The sequence below is a fragment of the Lemur catta genome, chromosome 12 (genome assembly GCF_020740605.2).
Source record: "Lemur catta isolate mLemCat1 chromosome 12, mLemCat1.pri, whole genome shotgun sequence".
Classification (NCBI taxonomy): Eukaryota; Metazoa; Chordata; class Mammalia; order Primates; family Lemuridae; genus Lemur; species Lemur catta.
Window position 1 is genome coordinate 37118297 of NC_059139.1, and position 18655 is coordinate 37136951.

At 36.2% G+C, this 18655-nt stretch overlaps 1 protein-coding gene across 7 annotated transcripts in view; it reads right to left on the reverse strand.

The window, feature by feature from the left end:
* Positions 1-18655, reverse strand: part of PDE4D (phosphodiesterase 4D) — a 1287470-nt gene that overhangs the window by 666815 nt on the left and 602000 nt on the right. The window contains exon 1 of one of the 7 annotated variants that reach the window (XM_045565993.1): positions 13408-14227. The exons of the other annotated variants lie outside the window; for them this stretch is intronic. Coding sequence (XP_045421949.1) covers positions 13408-13673 — 266 coding nt within the window. The 5' untranslated portion in view covers positions 13674-14227. Of the gene's footprint in view, positions 1-13407; positions 14228-18655 lie in introns of those variants that run through there. 7 annotated transcript variants of the gene reach the window in all.

Sequence of the window (18655 nt, forward strand, 5' to 3'; positions counted from 1 at the left end):
TTCTATCCTCTAACAGATCATTGAAAACTAAGACAATTCCCCAATAGCATCCCATATAGTAATTTGCACAGAGTACATGCTTTATATGAGTTGAATTATGCTTCTAGATTTTGATAGGCTCAGAGCACCCTCAATGCTCCATCAATACTACTTTTACATTTTATTTGAAAAGTACTATATTTGTTAAATATATCATTTAAACTTTTGGATAATTTTATGAAGCACATATGGATTAGTAATAGTTTCATTTACAGATTAACATGATTGTGTCTGGTAGAGTTTAAAGGATGCCCCTAGGATACCACAGTGAGTAGCAGAGTTGGACTAGGCAGTAGATTTCTGGACCTCTTTCTGTATCACAAGACTGTGCCAGGTGCTAGGGCTATACTTGTGAATGAGGTGGATGGAACTGGTTCCTCCCTGCACAAAACTTAACTCTCGTGAGATCAGTGGTTCTCAACTGGGAACAATTTCCTCCCCCATCCACCACCTCCACCAGACAATTGGCAATGTTTGGAGATATTTAGAATTTTCACATCAGGCTGGAATTACTGTCATCTAATGAGTAGTGTCCAGGGAAGCTCTTTACCTCCTACAGTGCACAACAAAGCATTACCATGACTCAGTCATCAGTAATCTGGAGGTTGAGAAGCTCTGCTCTAGATTTAGCTCCAGAAAGAGTGGTAAGAAGTATCCACAGGATACCAGATAGAGGTAAAATGATAGATTTGGAACTGATGACAGAGGCTTAAATGCCAAGTTGAGGAATATAAACTTTATCCTATAGATCAAGGATTGGCAAACTATGGCCAGTGGGCCAAATCTAGCCGATTTTTTTTGTAAACAAAGTTTTACTGGAACGTACTCATGCCTATTTGTATATCTGTGGCTGCTCTTGCACTACAGTGGCAGAGTTAAGTAGCTGCTACAGAAACCATATGGCCCAAAAAGCTGAAAATATTCACTATTTGGCTCTGTGCTGGGTTGAATGTTCTGCTGTTGCCATCATAAAATCTGTAATATTTTTTTGAATAAGGGGCCCAGTAATTTCATTTTAGCTGGGCTCTGCAAATTATGTAGCCAGTCCTGTGTGAGTGTTCTAATCTGGAAATAAATAAGTTCCGTGCAGATTACAGAGCTGTAAAAAAATGTGATTCCTCACTTATCTCAGTTCTCACTTATTTGCATGGAAATCCTATACCTTTTAAAAACGCCCATGTTTGTGTCCTTTGGAAGAAGAACTTGAAAGCCACCATTACCAGGTAAGGTACTTTCCACAGAACAGTGCTATGCTTCTGTGCAGCCACCAGGTAGGAAATTAATAATTATATAGCAGAGAAACGGGGTACCATCACCATACTTTCTGCTTAGGAAATGGAATCACCCCATCCAAGTTCAATGTGGTTACCTTCAACTAAGGAATTGAGACCAGAAGAACCCCTGCAAGAACCAATGTCCCTCTTCCTATAATGGAACTGTCAGTGGTTCAGGTACCACTGGACTGGTATATTAAAGGGTTTGAGGTTGTACCAAAATGGTTTTAGGCATAACTGCTGTGGTTTATTGAATTTTAAAATGTTGAATTAGATAATGAGAAGGTTATTTCCTTTCCAAATCCTTTTCAGTCATTCTTATTACTGTAGGGAGGAAGACTTAATTGGTCTTTCACATGTCTAGATTACTTGCTAAATGCCATTTTAAACAAAGGGAGAGCAGACCTCAAGCTCAGAGCCTTTAGTAGGACATGTAAACTTTAGATAAACTTTAATCTGTTTTGCCTTTTTTATTGTATATTTTTACAATTATCTTCCATGCATTATAAATTACAACAGTTCCAAATTACAGTAATGATATATAGGTTTATTTTTAAACATATGTCCCTTTAAATAAAAATGTAAGTCTACGAAAAATATTGAAGGCAAACAGTACAAATGGTCCACAGATGTACATTAAACTGTGAAGTTGATACAGGAATGAGACTGCTACTGTTATTAGTAAGAGAGCTTTATTAAAGGAAGCCTGATTCTAGTCAGAGGAGAGCTGTAGAAATCCGCCTTGTGCGTCATCAGCCTGCAATTCATATATGTTTGGGTTATTACTACCCGTAAATCATATGCTATTCTATTTGGCACTCACTGAATAGAAGGTCATAAAAAAATCACACTGCATGGAATAAAGCAAAGTAAAACAAATACTATAAACCTAAAGAAGGCAAACAAGCAGCAATGATAATGCAACTAACCTGATTAGTCAGAAACCTGCTTACTTGAAAAGGTCAACAACATACACTCACCATTTATAAATATAAATGTGAAATTAGCTATGTAAGAAAATGGGAAAAAGAGTACCCTACTAATTATAATAGAAAGAGGAAGCTACTTTATTTTAATAATAGCTAATTTGATCAGAAGACTATCTCATAAGAGTAATGGAAAGGAAATTGGTTGGTTTGAAATGACCACAATGTAAAAATGATATATTGAACTATGGACAAAATATTTGCATTAAAATAACATTTCTTTGCTAAACCTCTTCAAAAAGATTTTCCAGTATTTAATTTTAGTTATTCTGAAGATCTACTTTGGAGAAGTGGTACTTAATTTCTGCCAGTTAAAATTTCTCCAATTGACATACTAAAAAAGGGACTACGGAGGGTGTTGTTTCTCAAATTTCTCCTTAAAATCTTGGCATTTCTTTTATAAGCTTAGGTCTTGGTGTATAATTTAATCAGTATGAATTTTAAAAGATAAGGATTAGTCATCAGAGTTTAATAAGCTATTCAGTAATTTCCTAAGAATCATAAACATATTTATATCATTTTTTCAGAAATAGAAGAGGTATAAATTATTTTCAAAGTATAAACTAAATATTATTAAAATGCATATATTTGACAAATTATTGTGACACTATAGTATACAGAATCATTCATATATATACCAAAGTCAAACTATACTAATCTAATTTCCTAATCTAGTAAACCCAGAACACACACCCACACACACACACATGGTGACAAAGTCCATAGAAATGATTAATCATTGAGTGTGATTTTTTTTTTCCATTATGGCAATCAAAAACAATACCACCAGGACCTCTAGGCTGCAAAAATATGGATCCCCCTCAGTGTTCACATAAGAGGCACAGCAATAGAAGGCATGTTCCTCAATCAATCAAACAACAAATATTTTACTCAATGAATATACAGATGGCACTTGGACCTTCACAGTGGATGCAACGATTGATGCACGTGGAGTTTCTTACTTTTTAGGAAATTACAGTCCAGCTACACAGTCAAAACACAAACATGAAATAGAAGACAATGTAAGCTAAAAAGTGCCAAATAAATGGCAACACATTGTGTTTGAGAGTCCAGGGAAAGACCTCCTCAAATGAAGGGAGGCAATTTTGGCCCTGCTTACATTTATTATGGAGAACACAAAGTCAGAACACTAACCCAAATGTTTTCACTTTTTTCCTCTCATTAAAGCTTACATTTTATGTATAATATATTGAACCAAGGAAAACAAGCTCAGAAATGCTATTATAAAGAAGAAAGACAACATTTGCTTCTGGTCCCAGAGATATATCCATTCTAAAAGCTGATATCTTGTTAAGTCAAAGAGACTATTCTATAACAGTGGGATTTGGCATGAAGGCTGGCGGATGAGTGGAAGGAGATTGTTTTGAGGTAAGACGGGCCTTGGTCTTCCTATCTGGCCACCCGGTCACTTGCAGTCAGCCTGTGAGTCAGGCCAGATCTGGTTACCAAGCATTTTGCTGCTCTGTTGCTTAGTGACTTGAGCCTACGGACCATCATTCCCAGCTGGCTCTTTTGGAACCAAACCTTAATAGATTTCTGACTTGATCTTTCTCCTGAGAGCTCAAGTCTTTTATGCCTTTTTCTCTGAATGATTAAATATAAAATTATCCTCTGATTGGCTTTGTTTTTATGCATTTTATTTAAAAACCACTGTGAATTAGAATGTTCTCTGTTGACCCTGAAACCCTGCTTTACGAAAGACATATATTTCTCCTATACACACACATATTTTTTATCAGAAAGAAGGATGTCAATTTTCAGGAAAGCTACATGTGTAAAAAAATAAACTAAGATTCCACACCAAGAAAGAATTCTGCCTCTCCCCTTCTTCTAACTAACTACCATTTTGTAAAATATTTGCATATTCATTGTGATAGCATGAATATACATGCAGGGTAGAGTAATAATTCTGAGTGTGATTCTTAGACCACAGAAAGGTGATGCTGAAGAAAAAACACAGGATAGAGAGTTAGACAGACCTTAGTTCAAGGTTTAAGTCTAATTATTTCAGGTTGTGTAGCTGAATGACCTTGATTATGTAATAATTTTTCTGAGCCTCAGCATCTTCATATGTGAAGTACAACTTGCAATACTTAAATTCAGCCTCTGTTGTTTTGAAGGATTAATGTGCATAAAGTACCCCTTACACATAGCAGGAACTAAATCATTGATGACTATGTTATAATAAATCTAAGGTTAGGAAGTTATATTATCATAAACCTAAGGTTTTTATTCTAAAATGAGATCACATAATTTCTTCTCATAGCAACTCTTCAAGAACTCATTTTGAGAATACCTACTTTATCTGAAATACTTAAAGTGCATTTATGTCCTTAAAATTGCACATGAAATGATTTTTTTGTTTTGTATATATAGTAAAAGAGACTGATGTGTTATGATGATATAAAATTGAGGATCTAGTAAAACAGAACTTTAAATTTGAATTTTTCTAATGAGCTATAGATTTTCATATTTTCTACCTAAAGCCGTAGTTTCCAGATTGTGTCCTCAAGCAAATACCACCAGTACTTTCATTATGAAGGCTCTGAAGCCTTTGTATGAGTCACAGAATTATTAAAGAATCCTGTCTTCTGTTTTTACCCAGGCAGCCTCTACCACACTCTCTCCAGCAGCAAGTTGGAACTTGAGTTTAATTACTTATCTTGAATGGACTGTAGTTTGTTATCACTTTGTAAATTTAATTAGTAATTTTTTTTACTTGCAAATATCAAATGCCTTTATAACCATGTGACTTATGAATAAAAAGCCTACAGTTCAAAAACGTTGAGCAAATAAGGTCAAATATCAAGCGGCCAGCAGACCTGGAAATGTGATTCTCAGACCGCATGGCTTCAACTATACTGAATCAATCACAACTTTAAAACCATGATTTTTTTTTTCAAAAGCCAAACTATTAAAAATGACATATTTTTGCTACCGGTGATAATAAAGCTTCTTACTGAAACTGCTACTTGAAAAACAAATTTGGTTACTTCCTGTCTAAGAAAAATAAGTACTAAAACTTACTTAGTTATCTAAACTCACAGGAGCTTTTTATTTATAGAGATGTTTATACAAAGAATAATTTTTAAATCAAAGCTATGATTTAAATTATTTTAATGAACTTTGAGATTCAAGTTTTTTATTTTCTTCTCATCAACATTTCCACCAAGTTTGCAAGAAAGACTGTGGTTTTGTTTGGAAGTCTTTTCACCACTAGTAGCAATGGCTTCAGCTCGTAGAGACAGGGTTCACATCTTTTCTCTTTCTTTAAGAGAAATGTCAATGGTCATGGGAAGTGCACAAGAGTAATAAGCTGAGAGGTTATCATGTTTTCTTCCTTTTTTTTCTTAGTAACTAATTGTCATAATTTAATCTTTGTAATTTCTTAAATATTACAAGTCAATTAGCATGTTCTTTAAGTAGAATGTCTCCTTGGGGTCTTTTGATTTTAGGAAAAGCAATAATGTCTTTCAAATGCCTTTCAAAAGTTAGAGACACCCTCTACTTTCAGCGCCTCCACCTCCCATGATTGTCTCTGAAGGCAACAGCCAATTATGCCATGGCCATGGCTAAGGACTAGGGCTGACTGGCCCCGCCCAAATGTGCCAGTACTTCCTGGTGTGCTCCCCAGATGATTTCTCCCGGAAACTTCCTCCCCGCCTCCTGGTATCACCCTTTAACTGCAGCCCTCCTCTGGGGTCCTAGCTCCCAGGAGAGCACAGCAATGCTCTTCTCTGGGTATTGTCACCATAAGAGACAGAGAAGAGACGACTTTAAAGCTAAGTGGGGCGAATGTAGGAGAGATGAAACAAGGGGGAGAGAGTCTTCGAATAGAATCACTAAGTAATGGCTTTGAAAACCTGTGTGTATGTGTGTGTGTGTGTGTGTGTGTGTGTGTGTGTGTGTGTGTGTGTGTGTGTGTGTGTGTGTGCGTGCGTGTATTTTTAACCTACAAACTCTAAATGGCTGGATTTCTCCTTTACAGGTTACAAATGGTTTCTTTCTCCTGTGACTTGAAGAAAATTTATAATATATTTCTCTCTTAACAACAATAAAAGCAACTATAGTTGCTGATGAAATGATGACTCAAGAAAGCAAATATTTACTTTAAACATTAGCAACTTCATGTCTAATGCCAATGCCTGATAAAGAGAACTTTATAACAAATGAAAAAAAACGGCCCAAACCGTTTATCTAGTTACCTAAAAATCTTTCAGATTTCCTAAAACTTATCTTTCAAAAATTCACATAAAGAAATTATTTTGTTATATAATAGAAGTACTTAGTAATAGTTATAATAGAAGTACTTAGTAACAACCTTAAACAACAAAATAATTTCTTGTTTAAGGTTGTTACTAAGTACTTCTATTATAACTTTGGATATGTTGTAATTAAAAACACACATGAATGCACAGGAATTATAAAGATAATACCTTTGAGTTTTACCTGGTTACCATGTTTCCCAAAGATATCCTACTGCTAAATTTCACTTATATACACTCTAGAACATTCCTTCCATGCAGTGCATACAGCACAGCATAAACTAAAATCTTTGTATCTCTGAGAATTTTTTCATCTAGTCCTTAATTAGGAATATAACCCCTATTTCATGTATTTATATTAGAAAATCATATTTGGCTTTTATCATGTTTGGAATTAAAAATGCTTTTGAGAATTATTTACATAAACTAACCTGAGGGATCTTAGTGAATGCTATCCATAAATATTAGTTTTTAATGGTTAATATTGCCAAAGTAGCTTGACAATACTCAAAAACATAGCCTGAACTGACTGCTAAATTCAGGAAATTACATCTCCTCCATTATGGTAAAACTACTCAATGTTTTTCACTGTGACTATACAGTCACTTAGAGTATGATACTAAAGATTATAGCAACAACGATCTAAAATTAGATAAACAGTTGGCTTTTTAGAGGCAAATCAATGTACAGTCACGCATCACTTAATGACTGGGATACGTCCTGAGAAATGCATCGTCGTGTTCTATGGTATAGCCCATTGCTCCTAAGCTATAAACCTTTACAGCATGTTGCTATATTGAATACTGTAGGGAATTTTAACATAATGGTTAAGCATTTGTATATCTGAACAGATATAAACATAAAAAGGGCACAGTAAAAATACCATATAAAAGATAAAAAATGGTAACCTCTTTAGGGGACTTAACCATGAATGGAGCCTGCAAGACCGGAAGTTGCTCTGTATGAGTCAGTGAGAGATGAGTGAATATGAAGGCCTAGGGCATTACTGTACACTAGTGTAGACTTTATAAACACAGTATACATAGGCTACCTAAATTTATTAAAAAAAAACTTTTTGGTTCAATAATAAATTAACTTGAGCTTACTATAACTTTTGTACTTTATAAATTTTTTTTGTTTTTTTTAACTTTTTGACTCCTTTGTCATAATACTTAGCTTGAAACATAAGCATACTGTACAGCTAGATAAAAATATTTGATTTTTGTATATATTTATTCTATAAGATTTTTTATTTTCAAAATTTTTAGGTCTTTTTTTTTACTTTTTATACTATTTTGTTAAAAACTAAGACACAAACACATACATTAGCCCAGGCCCACACAGGGTCAAGATCATCAGTACCCTTGTCTCCCACCTTCACATCTTGTCCCACTGGAAGATCTTCAGGGGCAGTAACACACGCGGGGCTGTCAGCTCCTATGATAGCAATGCCTTCTTCTGGATTATCTCCTGAAGGAATTGCCTGAGGCTGTTTTACAGTAAACTTTTTAAAATGTCTTTTATAACTTTTTTGATAAGTTAAAAATACCCTATTTATACTCTAAAATAATGATACAAAGTATAGTAAATACACAAAGCAATAACATAGTCATTTATTATCATTATCAAGTATTATGTACTATATATAATTACATAGGCCGTACTTTTATATAACTGGCAGCACAGTAGGTTTGTTTATACCAGCATCTCCACAAACCCATGAATCATGTTTTGTGCCATGAGTTCACTAGGTGATAGGAATTTTTCAGGTCCATTAAAATTTTATGAGACTACCTTCATATATGTGGTCTATTGTTAACCAAATCATCTTTATGTGGTGCATGACTGTATACTGTTCGGTAGTTTAAATGAATGATCCAGGTCTACGTGCATCAATATAGCTCAATTGCCATAATCTGGAGTAATAAAGAGGAAGTTGCTAAAGGATATACATACACACACACACTCAAATACATATATATGAGACATACACTCCTTGCTCTTTTTCACTGTCTAGTATGGCATAGTATAGTGTGTATGAAATGTTACACACGCAGAGCACATATATGTGAAGTTAAAATATAAAGACACACAAGGAAGAACACACTGGCTTCAGGATCCTCTGGGAAGATAGGAGAATAGGATGAGTATGGCTTTGGCAGTTTCTATAACATTTTATTCTTAAAAAAAAATAGAACTGATACAAACAATGGTAAAATATAGACACTTAAAATATCTAGGTGGTAGACATGTGGGTTTATATTACAGAAATATGAAAAATTTATAACTTAAAAGTGATTATAATATTAAATTACTTTTACAAAGAACGTGTGATAAAAGAGCAGAGGTTTTGTGATTTAAGATAGACTAAACAGTAACTTTTAAGTTATCAAACACTGAAAACCATCAGTTCTAACTTGTTCTTCTATGACTTTATTTAGGCCAAAATGTGTTTAAAATTTAACGAGGAGACAAGTCTAAAAAATATAAAGAATTTTCTGACTGATTTTCCTGAAATAAACTAGTAGTGGAAGTTAAGTTTTCTTCACCAGAAATTCCACTGACCTTGGAGCTCCTGCTGATGTCAGAGGGAATCCCCTACTCAGATGAAATCTGAGTCATGTATATAATCACCAGACTACAAGGTATTATATATTAAATACAAACAGTAAAACAGAGTAGTGAAAAGCATGGACACAGAGGGTTCTAATCCTAACACAAATACCAGTGTTAAATACGTATTAGCTAGTGATATAACAGTTACTAATAAGCATTGATAGAATAACAGAGGCAAGATGTGCTACGGAAATTTGGAGAAGTAATGGATTACTTTCAGTTAGAAGAACTGGAGGGAGCTCACAGGAAGAGCAGGGAATTGAAAGATGAGGAATGGGAGTGGGCAGACAAGAGGCAATGAACCCTATGGTTCTACCTCAAAAATGCCTCTCCATTCTGCCTTCTCCTTTCCTATAGTCATAAAACTGATGTACACTATTCCTTCAAACTTTTGTCACTTCACATATGTTCCCTTTGCTTCACCAGTTCATTCACAAACCACTGACAGGATAATCTAGAAATTTAAATGTGATCCTAAAAGATCATGCAGACCAAGGCTGGCATAATGGCCATATAGTAGATAATAAGAAAAGTATTCGCTTATAATGACACTCACTAAGTGTGCAGCCCAGTGCAACACACTTAAATTTACACATAATTGCACTTAAACCACAACCCCAAATAGCTACTATTCCCAGGAAATTGGGTAACAGGGAAACTGAAGCACATGTTAAAGCAACGTGTCCTAAGACACACAACCAGTAAATGGGAAGTCAGAAGTTAAGCTTAAGAAGTCTGGTTTTTGACTGCTTAGACGCTCTCTGTTTGATTGACACAGCACCTGGAGTACTGTATCAACTCAGTATGTTACTCTTTAAATGGGTTATGAAAACCCAAATGAAGTCTGGGTAAGAACAACCAGGATTAACCTGGTAAATACAGCATATAAAGGTGAAATAACCAGGCATTTAGTTAAAAAAAAGACTTTTTAAAAAGCATAAGAACACTAAAGTATTGATTAACGAATTCATCCAGCAGATATTTATTAAGTATCTACCACTGACCAGCCATGATGCTAAGCATGAGTGTACCGAGGTCAAAAGAACAGGGTCTTGGCTCTCTGGTGGGTTATTCCAAGCCACTTGCCTTAAGAGCTACATGGAAGAAGGCAAAAATTCAAACTGTAGGGGTCCTAAAACAGATCCTAGATCCACGGATGATAGTTACAGGGAAAGTGACTTCAACTCTTTATAAGTAGGTCTCTCCACTCAATAGACCTGTCAAACAATAGAATTGCTTCTGTATAATCTTCATGCAGGAGGTTTGCAGAGAGAGAGGTTCAAGGACTGGTTGTCACAGATGCTATTCTAAGGAATCCAACTATGATTGAGAGGGTAAACCAGGTAGCCATTAGCAAACTGACGTAAATGGCCTAGCTCTTCACCAGATCTGGTTTACCTTATTTTTTGATCTGAGACATGTTTCCTAGCCTCCTTTGCAGTTAACTGTGGTCACAGAACTAAGCTCTAGCCAGAAGAATCCCAGTGTAAGTGACGTGTGTGTTTCTAGGCCTGCCTCATAAAACTCACTCATGCCATCCTTTGTGGTCTTTCCCCTGATTCAGCTAAGCCTGGTAACCTTGGGAATCACGTGTTCCAAACAGTGGAACCACAAAATGGTAGGATTCCTGGGCCCTGAAGCACCCCAGGGCAGGCTGCCTATCCACGAAAAGCAGAAGTAAGAAATAAACATTCACTGTGTCAATCCACTGATATTTGGAGAGTATTTTGTAGAACAAGATTACCTTAACTAAAACAGACGCCTTAGAGCATGATTCACTTTTTCTACTAAAGTGTAAATTATTTGAAACCAAGAAATGGTTCTTGATCAACTTTGTAATCATTAGATACAAACTAAACATGTTAGACTTAGTAGATATTAAATGTATGCATATCAAATGGAGGGGAATACCAGGAGCAGGAACCAACACTCGGAGGCAGGAACATACAAGGCATGTATTTAAATGGCTGATAATCTCAATTAGGGAGGGGCAGAGGATTTGAGTGTGCTAGTAATAGCAGCAAGTATCAAATATATATCTATATATGTAACTTATATATAGATACATATATATCAGAACAATTTGAAATATATTTTTAAAAAATTCTGCATAGTGCTTAGTACAAATTGTAAAAGCACAGATGGGATGATATTATCAAAAGATGCCTGTGGATATTCTTGGGGCTCATGGAACCAATAAGGAAAATTTGAGATACTCCTTCCAACTCCCTTGCTGGATGAAAATTAGTTCATGAGGGAAACTGCTTCCAAGTCACTAAAAATCGATACCATGGTTTTTATTTTTCATTTCCATGGGTCTCTTTATACTTCCCTGATCTGGCTGAGATCTGATATACCAAAATGAAATATTGGTAGAAATTGTGTTCTTGGTGTTTTTCCAAACAGTACCAGAAAAGGAAGTGCCAGAAATTTCAGAAGGGAGCCTGTTTTCCTGAGATTTCCTGCCTTCCTTACATTTCAACGTGTCCAAATAGTTCAGATAACCTTCAGCTGAACTCTAGGTTGCTTCACTTAGACTGAAATCAAGCAGCTGAGTTGAGGATCTCCCATTCAGCAAGAGGTACAATTTAGGAGGTACAATGATAAAGCAGCTTGACCAAAAGAGACACTGGATACCAAAATTCTGGTCCTGGCTCCTTATGAACTCAAGCCAGTTGTCCTGCTTTGGCACCCGACGTCTGGTCTTGAGCCAACCCTCTCCTTCAAAGCATCTGAAGTGTTTATCTATGCCTTTCTTTTATTCACTGCTAGTTGCTGACAAATTTTTTTCAACAAAAACTTCGTCAGAGAGAAGTCATCATTTCCCAATAATTTCTTCAAGACTGAAAAAGGCAATATTTGTCTTACTCCTCTTATGACCATTGTATCTAAACTCAGAAATGCCATCTAGCTATTAAAATCTCGGAGACAAAACACTTTCCTGATCAGAGATCTAGTTACTTAAAATCAGAATTGTGATTCTGGCATGTCTTTGGGTGTGACATGCCTTTTATTTCCTTTGTCATCTGCATTCATCTACAATGCATGCCTGGTACAGCCATGTCACTAGTTTAGATTTTGATTCTCTTTACTTTTGCTGCTTTCTTCCTAGAAGTCTAGTTGAGCTTTTTACCCCCCATTCCTGGCACACTTTTTGGTTTGCTATGGAAAAACTATATAAAAATTATTCAGTCACTTTCTCAATGACTGAATACACTTGTTTTCTCTATGCTATGCTCTTTTCTTTATCATAATTTATACTTACCAAAATGTCAAGGTGGTATATACAACCTACCACTACCTAAAAGTAACCAAGTGTGTATCATAGACCCCAGAGGTCAGACCCACTGATCAGAACCTGGAATCACCTCTTCTCAGGCAGAAACTACAAATAAGCTCACACAATGGTTGATTCTAATCTTTGTTTTTTCAAGAGTGGGAAAACATCAAGAATCCCCCAGAAAAATACATGGAAGCATATGCATAAAATAAATTCACCTATTACAAAGAAGATAAAAACATTTTTTTTTAAAAAAAAGGTAAAAATATTGACAAAATATTCTAACAATCCAAAGTCAAAGAACACAACAATACTACCAAGTACCAGCCTGCAACTTTTGGCACTGAATTCCTAATCCCTTTCTTCTTTCCTTTGTAAAGGGCATATTTGGGTTTATAAATACTGTATATTAAATTCAGTAGTGAGGAGGGGCTTTATGGGGACAGCCTGTTATACACACAAATACACATGCTATAGGCATCTTTGTCTGTCAAAGTGCGGATAGGATCGTGCAGGAAAGAAAGCAAACTATGATTCCTCTCCACCCCACGCCACCCCACCCCTTTCTGATCCTTTCTTTCCTAGGCTGTTGGAGAACCTGGCAGGCATATTAGTTTAGGAAATCAAATAAACGCCACCATGTAGGTATGGGAGTAAAACCGCATGCACATTGGACATCTGGAAGCCAATTTTCTTGTAGGAACTTGCAACAGGAATTGAACTTTGAGAAGCGCCCCCACCTCAGCCACTCCCCAGGATCCTTGCCCTGACTTGGGCATTGGTGGGATTTATTGTTAAAGGAGACTACTTGTGATACATTTCAGGTGAGGAACGACGGTGACCCTCCCTCCCCACCCCCGAAATTAAAGGCGGGAGGAACAAAAGTGGCCGAAGGGAGACAGCCACCATTTCCGTGCAAACCTTACCACGTATGAGCCACGGTGAAGCGCCGCTGCTTGGGGATGTTGCTGCTGAGAAGCATCCTGCGCAGGAGCCTGGGGGAATTTCGCGGAGAAATCACTGGAGAGGGCTTGGGAGAAGCCGATTTCCTCGCCGTTTTGGACTTCTCGTGCTGCAACAGGTTTTCCCGCAAAGATTTAACAAGATCCTCGTTCAGCCACGGGTTTGGACAATGCGGATTATCCACTTCAGGTACTGTTAAGGTGTCCGGGCTCGTCGTCTGCTGAGCCATTTTCCTGGTCAACTTTGTACAGTTGGCGACAATCCAGGGCAACGTGGTTCCCTGGCCTCTTTCCAGGGATTCTGTCGCTCGGAGTCCGGGAAATGTCCGGGGAAGCAGGTCGGATCCAGCTGCGGCTAGTTCATTCGCTCTCCTGCCTCAGTCTCTCTGCGGCGACGGGGCTGGGTGAGACGAGGCGAGCGCACTCCTCGGCGGAAGCCTGTTAAACGTCACCCTCCTCTCCCTCTCCCGAGCCCCTGCCAAAGATCACTGACGAGCTCGCAGGGCAAAGGAACATGGAGGGAAGCCACTGCGCTGGCAGGGCTTTTGTCCGCGCTACAAAGCAGCCTGTTAAACTATTGGAACTAATGCGCCGCAGCTGCTGGAGTGACTTCTGCTTATGTACATAAAACGTCCTGGGGGGAGGGCTTAACCATCAGATGCCTGCTGCTCTGTTGTTTGGCTAGTCTTTCCATTTGCTTATTCCTGGATCCAAAGGAAAGAAAAACTTTGAACTTGACCTTCCTCTCCCGCAGGGCTATTTATCTCTCTACAGGCTATGTTCATAAAAGAAAATTGCTAGTCCTTTGGTGTGCTTTATATTAATATATGTATGAAGAATAAACAGGCACTGGCTAGGCAGAGAGAAATATTTTCATGCTTACTAATCTCAATTTGATGCTCCTTATAAAACAAATCCCAAGAGAATAAAATGGACTCCCCCCTCCCCCAGTTAGAAACAAACAAAAGGTTTAAAAATGCTACACATGGAATACATTACAGGTTGCTGTTGTGTTCTGCAAAGTTGTTAATAATGGCCCTTTCAAAGCACTGAACAATACTATTTAGACTCACAAATGATATTTGTTATCTCTTTGCATTTAAACTAATGCCCATCTAGAGGGACAGACCATTTTCAAGAGTAGTTAAAAATGATTATAAAGTTTCAATTACTATTTATGATATATACAATTTTATGAATTCAACTACAAGAGGGTGAAATACATCTAGCTTTTCATGATTTCCTTTATTGTCTTTTAATTTTAGATTTCAATATGTGATGAATATAGTTTCAACAAACTTATTCAGAGGGGGCTTAAAATAGAAGAAATTATTTTGCTACTGGAAAGAAGTATAAATGTTATAACAGGAAAAGTAAGTGGTAAAACCTATTAAATCTTATTTATGTGGACACTAGGAGTGCAGACATTAAAAAGCATTGGAAAGGAATCCACCAAATCTTTGAATACGGATGCCCCTGCCAGCCTAGTTCATCAAATCATATTTCTCAGTTATCTAAGAATATTTTGCATTTTTAAAATACACAATATCTTCAGAAGGAGCTGCAAAATCCATCCAGACAAAATGGAAACTGGAATAGTCTGAGTCTGACTTTTGGTTTCTATGATTACTATTAGGTCAATTTAACAAGTTTCTCCACCTTAAGTTTCAATTCCTTGTCTTTAAAATGTTATAGAAAAGGATACTCTGAGGTTCTGTTCACAGGAGCACAGGGTCAACCACTTAGTGCATCTCTCCTGTGAATATACCTATAACAATTCAATGAGACATGTGACGTGTGCTGTGACATTATCAAAAAATGTTAGACAAATATTTGAATTTGAAAAATCAGGATGTGATTATTCTTATTCCCAAACAATTTTTACCAATATAAAAGGTTTCATCACTGTGCAACATTTAGTGACAAAGTCTCTTAGTGAATTAAAAGGATGTATCTATCTATCCTTATATATGTATACTATAGTGTGTATATTTTCTATAAAATAAATGTATATATATATATTTCTATAAAGTGGTATGAGGGGCTGACAACTGCACTAGGAGTTCTGCAAAACAAGTAAGCAATGCTTGCTCTCAAAGAGCTTGTAACTTAGTAGAAAGGACTAGACAAGTCTTAGGAAAAGACACCAGAACACCTGGAAAGTGATATAATCAGGTGCAGAAAAATACAGTGAAAATAATATGTATATGTGATGAGGGAACTCTGAAGTGAAGTAAAGCTTGAAGGAGAGAGGTTTCAAAACTTAATAGAAAGAAAGTTAAGAAAGAAGTACCCTCCAGGATGAAGAACTAGAATGTGCAAATGAAATAAAGAAGCAAGTTTTGTGGAAAATAAAGAAAAAGCCTAGCTGTCAATAGATATAAAATGTGGCCTATAGGATAAAGTGAGAAAAACTAATATGCAGTATACTGACATGGCAAAAACATTTTTTTAGAAAAAATTTCCACTTTCTAAAGACTCAGTTCCATTCAATAAACATCTGTGGGCATTTATTTTGGGCCGTGCACTAAGTGCTCTAGGGGATTTAAAGATTAGCTTGATGCTGTGTCTGTCCTCAGGGAGCTTATAGTCTACTGGGATAGATGACGTGTACAAAACCATTGCAGGAAGAAGTGTAGCCCAAGTGCCCAGATAAAAGCCTAGAGGCTGGAGACACTTAAATGTCTGACTCTAAGTAGAGAAAGTGACTCTTAGTGACCAAGTAAAGGAAGAGATGCTCCTAAGAATGATATGCGTTACATATTTGGGATATGTATGTATGTAATATATATATAGTTGAAGAGATTCTAGGTTCTAGTTCTTGCCTTCAGTGACCTTGTAGAGAGTACTTAATAAGAGTAAACTATTACTATTACACACTGGTCTTGTCATAAATAGTATGTCATTTAGGATGCTCAGAGAGACTGGGTGCTTTGTTGATGGTCACAACCAAGCTAAAATAAAAGATATGACATCAATCCATTAAAAATTTTTTGAGCATTGTGGTTAAACATGGACTAAACCTGAGTAAAGGCATTCTACAAATTTCTCATTGCTTTGGTGTGTGTTAAAGGATTCCATTGTAGAAACAGAATTGGAAGCCTCTTTGCAGGTCTCTATATACTATCAGTATTATTAGTACAATTTCCTAACATCTACAAATACCTTCCTGAATCTCCCAAAAGATATGTGAAATGCATGCTGCTTTTTAAAAATTAAAAAAAATAATTTGTTTTGAGACTTCTTTGCCACTCCTTTGAAAAAACTTGAAAACCCTGCAGGGTTTCCAAATCATGCTTGAAAATCACTACCTTAGGAAATGCAAATTATAAAGTTCTGAAGATAAGCAAGGTGAGTAAAGTTGGGATAGACTGGCAATTTTCTTTCCACTAATGCAGAGGGTCAGAAGGAGCTCTTCCAACAGGAGCACTCCACAACTTGCCTTTTCACAAAATCTCTTTAAAATTAGCTGCCAAGAACTTGTCTGAAAAACACTGTACTGTAAGTGACAGCCAAATAAGGCCTTAGGTTTTAACAAGTGGAAATTTGAAAGTGGGCGAAATGTTTTGATAAAGTCACCCACACCTAGAACAGCAGATAACATCTCTTAACTTCAGAAAAGTTTTCCTAGATACCTCTTTGTGGATTTCCAAAAAATTTTTTTAGGTTATTTGGAATCCTTGAAAACATTTTGTTTCATTAATTATTTATAGGCAGTAAAACAAAGAAGACAAGATTTGCACAGGTTCTGAGACAAAGATTGGAAAGTGTGCCCTTGTCTCCATAAGGACAAGCAAGGCTGATTTCCCACAATTGAAAGGGAGCAATGGTAGGGCTCATTCAAAAGAATGAATAAATTAAAATGATTTATACTTGACTATGGAAAACATCATATGCTTTTCCCAACTATGTTTTAATTAGGTAAATATGAACTAAAATAAGATTGCTTTCAAATTGCCCATAAGATGTAGTCCATGGTAACAACCTGATAGTGGGAGAGGTTATGTTGTCTAGTGGTTAAGAGGATGTGCAGTGTGTTTGGAGCCAAAAAGCTTGTTTTGGAACCCAGCAGTGCCACTTATTAGCTGCATTATTTCACTTGTCTGTGGCTCAATTTCTCATCTGTGAAATAGAATGATGGTTGTGGTGATGATGATGATGATGATAATGATGATGATAGTGGCTATTGTGTAAGAATGCTCCAAGGATTAAATGTGTTAATACCCATGATATAAAGTAATTCGAAGAGTGCCTGGTACAGAATAAGCACTCAATAAATAATACCTACCACTAGGTGATACAAGAAACTCAGAAATTTACACTTAATACATATGAACTGTAGATACAAGTAGATACAAGAATTTTGTATTTTATTTCATTCTTGCAGTCACCCTTAGGATGTTGTTTTTGTACAATTGTTTTATAATGGGGGTATAAGGAGGTTAAATAACTTGCTAAAGGTCATATAGTTCAACAATGGCAGAAATGGTATCTGAATCTGTGCCCATGAGGTATCAGGGCCTTCTTTATTTTGACCTACACTGTATCACCCCAAAAGGAAAGCTGATCTGATATTTAAAATTGATTATGGTTATTTCTATGGAAAATAGTAGACATCTGAGATCCCTGAGTTCTTGGTCCAGTTAACACTAAATTTTGTCCTTGGCGGCAATAAGAACATACACCGTGACAACCTGTGAAGCCTGCCAAGTCATGAAATTCTTACAGAGGCGTGGTATTCAATAAGGGCAGCTGGAGGTGGAATTCCTGAGTTTTTTTTTTTTTCATCTATATGCCTGTATTCCTTCAATATGAAGGAATTTTCATTAAACTCCATGACAGTTTTCCACTTTGCCAAATAACATATTCTAAAATCATTTTATCTTAAATTTTAATCATGATTATTTTTCATTTAGAATGTATATCATAAATTTTGATGATGAAGTTATAGCATCCATATATCTAAAAGTATATCTGGGTACTGTAGAACACAGTTTTTCAAATCATCATCATCATTGAACTTTTATTAAGTATTGGGCTAGTTGGCAGACATTTTAAAAAAATCTTCTTTAAAAGAGAAGATATATGCAACCATCCCAACAAAGAAAATAAATACTAAGTATCAAATTAATAATAGGAACAAATGGTGCCTCAGTGGTCACAAGGAGCAATGAATAAATATCTAGCAGATGGAGAATAACTCAAGGAAGAA